The sequence below is a fragment of the Rosa chinensis genome, chromosome 7 (assembly GCF_002994745.2).
Source record: "Rosa chinensis cultivar Old Blush chromosome 7, RchiOBHm-V2, whole genome shotgun sequence".
NCBI lineage: Eukaryota > Viridiplantae > Streptophyta > Magnoliopsida > Rosales > Rosaceae > Rosa > Rosa chinensis.
In genome coordinates, this window is record NC_037094.1 from 65,705,152 (window position 1) to 65,708,824 (window position 3,673).

The 3,673-nt window shown below is 43.2% G+C and overlaps 1 protein-coding gene across 1 annotated transcript; it reads right to left on the bottom strand.

Moving 5' to 3' along the window:
- Positions 1 to 1,006: 1,006 nt before the first annotated feature.
- LOC121050696 lies at positions 1,007 to 1,957 on the bottom strand. Its single transcript, XM_040511565.1, has 2 exons — positions 1,428 to 1,957; positions 1,007 to 1,313 (listed from the first exon to the last, which is right to left on the bottom strand). Exons 1-2 carry the CDS (start codon positions 1,955 to 1,957, stop codon positions 1,007 to 1,009), a joined length of 837 nt encoding a protein of 278 aa, XP_040367499.1.
- Between the last annotated feature and the right edge of the window lie 1,716 nt (positions 1,958 to 3,673).

Below are 3,673 nucleotides of genomic sequence, written 5' to 3' on the forward strand. Positions count from 1 at the left end.
TGAAGTCTTTAGCATACGGATTATCATGTCACGACCAGGATGTCCTAGTCAGTCTTGCCAAAGCTAATATGTGTCAGAATCCAAGAGATCTTTTATTATCACATTATTGGATTCAATAGGTTGAATTGTAGTGACATAAAGTCCACTAGATCGACACATATGCTTCTCTAAGATGTGCTTCCATCCGCAATCATTAGAGGTAATGCAATGGAACTCTTTTCTGTTCTCAGTATACATTTCCGCATGGAATCCGTCGACTATAATATCTTTAAAGCTCAATATGGTGCGATTTGTCTTAGGAGCGTAGAGAGCTTCTGTAACATTAATCAAGGTCCCATTTGGCAAGAGGAATTGGGTCATTCCATGTCCTTGAACTAATCTTGATGATCCAGCCATCGTAGTCACAGAGGAATATGTAGGCAACATCTCAAAGAATAATTACTTATGGCGGAGAATGATATGCGTAGCCGCACTATCCGCAAGACATTGCAATTCTCCAGAGCCCATTCCTGAAAGAAAAGGCTCATAATTAAAAAGGAGTCGTAATGAAAAGAACTCAAACTTTTATTAATAAGCCAACGGAATTACATCATTGTCTCTTTAGCCAAAAAAAATCTAATCCAATGAAATAGCTAATGCAAAACAATGGTAGTCGTCTAATTTCTTTTGGTAACTCCAAAGCAAATGTGACCAGGTGAGTAGAGAGATGTCGATGGAGCAAGGCTCGTTTAAGTACCACTAATCTCAAAACCTTCCTACACATCACACTTACTTTGGATGACCCTAGTTTGAAGAAAGACCAAATCATTGGCATTTACTACAAAAACAATATGGCAATTGCCTACATCTCTTGAAAAATATAAAAGACTTAAACAAAATCGCCAGTCTCTTGATCTTGGCCTCTGAAGTCTTCCACCCTCAGAGCGAGATTGTCATCTTGATCTTCTTACTGCATGTAATTTGCATCTCTTGCTTCACGATACATCTTGTAAGCTTTTGTAATATTCTAGGATGCTTTGCAAGCTTTAACCCAATGTCCAAACAATCCATGTCTGAGACAAACATCTTTATGTTCGGGCTCCCTTGATAGAGGCGCTCTAGGGGCGCGTTGGGGACATCTATTTTCCTTGGTGGTGCCACCACCATAGCCAGAGGCTCTGCCTCCCTCTATCCTCATACATTGACCTCCACAGTTCCATGCACGCCTATCTTGGTAGTTACCTTCCTCTTTGGGGCGAGAATATAGGCTAGAACATCCTGAATCATCCCTAGTTTTAAAGTTTAGCTCCTTGCGTCCTCCCTTGGGAGCGCAACTATAGTTAGACTCCAGAACAGACTTGGTTCTCATGGGTCTAGCGTTATAGTTCTTCACAAGGATATTGTCGTGCTTCTTAGCTACGTTCATGGCTCCAATTAGCTCATGAAACCTTGTGATACGTCCTGAGTTGAGATTAATCTGATAGTTCTTAGCAATCATCAGTGCAGAGACAAGGAAGGTGGAGAGCGTCTTCTCGATCAATATTGTATCAGTGATGTTCTTGCCATAGAATTCCATTTGAGACTTGATAAGAAGGGTTTTCGAGTTATAATCAAGTACAGACTTAAAATCAGAGAAGCGGAGGTTGTTCCACCTCACTTCTAAGTAAGGAAGCAGGGAGTCATGAATGTTGTCAAATCGCTCTTCGACTTCTACCCATAGCTTTCTAGGGTCCTCTTCATTAAAGTACTCATTTTGGAGTAAGTCATTCATGTGCCTTGTCATGAGAATTATGGCTTTAGCTTGATTCGCTTCAAAAGCGGCAGCTTGTTCAATAGTGAGCACGTTCTGACTTGGCTCGAGCATCGTATTCAGAATTCCTTCAACCTTAAGATGTTGGCGCACATCACTGACCCTTTTGTAGTATCCAGCGCCTGTTGTTTCTAATGGAGCAAAGTCTAACTTATTCAGGTTACTCATCTTGAAAAACACAACAAGAAAAGAGGATTAGTTTTGAAGAGGAAAAGGCTACCATGAAAACAAACAAAATTCCTAAGCAAAGTCGCTTCCAAGAAATTAGGAATTTCTGAGAGTAGTCGCTCCCAAGAAATTCAATTCCAAGAGGGAATGGATTAGATCGAAACAATGATGTGTTTGTGGTCGATCGTAACTTCTCAACAGACTCTAAGTTTGGAGTAGAGCTGGGCACGGGCCAGGTCCGACTAAAATTTCACTGGGCCCGGGCCGGCCCGTTTCTTACTGTTCAGACCCACGTGCCCAAAGCCCATTTTGGCACCAACAGGGACCGGCCCGTTCCATTTCAGGTCGGGCTTTCGGGCCCAAATACATGTAATTTACATTTGCTGTCGACGATGAAACAACAACCTTCCCATCAGCCTCTCCATAACTCACAAGCATATTTGCAGTCACTAATCGGCCTCATTTTCTCAGCAGACAGTCAAAATACAAAAACCAGTGAAATACAATTGCTCATTGCTCTCAAATTGCTAAGAACTGAACAAAAACCCAAATCCCAGTTTTGCTACAAACCAAATAAGCACAAAATAGAAATCAAATTTATTAATAAACTGAGGAACCCATGAAGCTAAAATGAGGAACCTATCAATAAACTAAGGAACCTGAGAGTGGTAGACCTGAAGAACTATGGGCTTCTCTTCTCTGACTTCGAATTGACTTATGATATGGCAGAAAAATCTGTGAGGGAGAAAGAAAGAGGCAGCCTCTCGCAGTCCTGGGCGGCTGAGCCTCTCGGCTTCTCAGCGTCACGACATCTTGAATCAAAGCCACCAGTTACAAATCTCAAATCTTGAATCAAAGCCATCAGAGGTCAGTGGTGGAGATGGAGAGTGACGGCGCAGTGCAGACGAGGTCAATGGTGGAGGAAGGATATGGCGGAGGCGGAGGCATTTGGTTCAGATTGGGTTTGGGAAGAAGGACTGAAGGAGACCTCTCTACTCTCTAGGTTCAGATCGGGTTTGGGATGAAATGGCTGAGATTGTTTAGGTTTAGTCGTTTAGGACTTTTGGTATTTGAGTGAGGAGTATAATTCAATGTATCTGATTGTATGGTAGAGATTTTGAGCCTTATATTAGGACCAATAATACATAGACCTCTGTCTATTTTAACTAAGACGGGCCCAAACAGGCTTTTCTAACTTTGAAAGTCAAGGCCCGGCCCGAACAATAACTTTGAAAATGAAGGCCCGACCCGAACCGTTTTGGTGACGAAAAAATAGGGCCCGGCTCGAACGGGTCAACTTTGACAGGTAGGTCCGGGTTTGCGGTTTTCGGGCTTAAACGCCCAGCCCTAGTTTGGATGACTCTACAAGCTCCAAGCTTAGAGTGAGCACGAACCCCCATAGTTCTGCTTATGGTCTCCCCTATGAAGAAGAAAGGAGGTGTAGAAGAAGCGTAATTGCAAGTCTCCGAGAAAAAGAAGAGAAACTTCAAAAACGAGAACTTTTAAAACATACCTTGAAAAATGACGAAAAATTGTCGGAAAAAGTCGCCGGAAAATTGTTGAAAAAAGGTTGCAGAAACTGGTGGTGCCGGGGGTGGTGGGTCGATGTGGGGTTGGGGCTGGCAGGGGTTACTGCGTGGGGCTGTGCACGAGCTGTTGAAGGGTTGCATTGGTGCTGTCGACAGTTAGCGAGGCTAGCGTGTGTGTGGGCGAGCG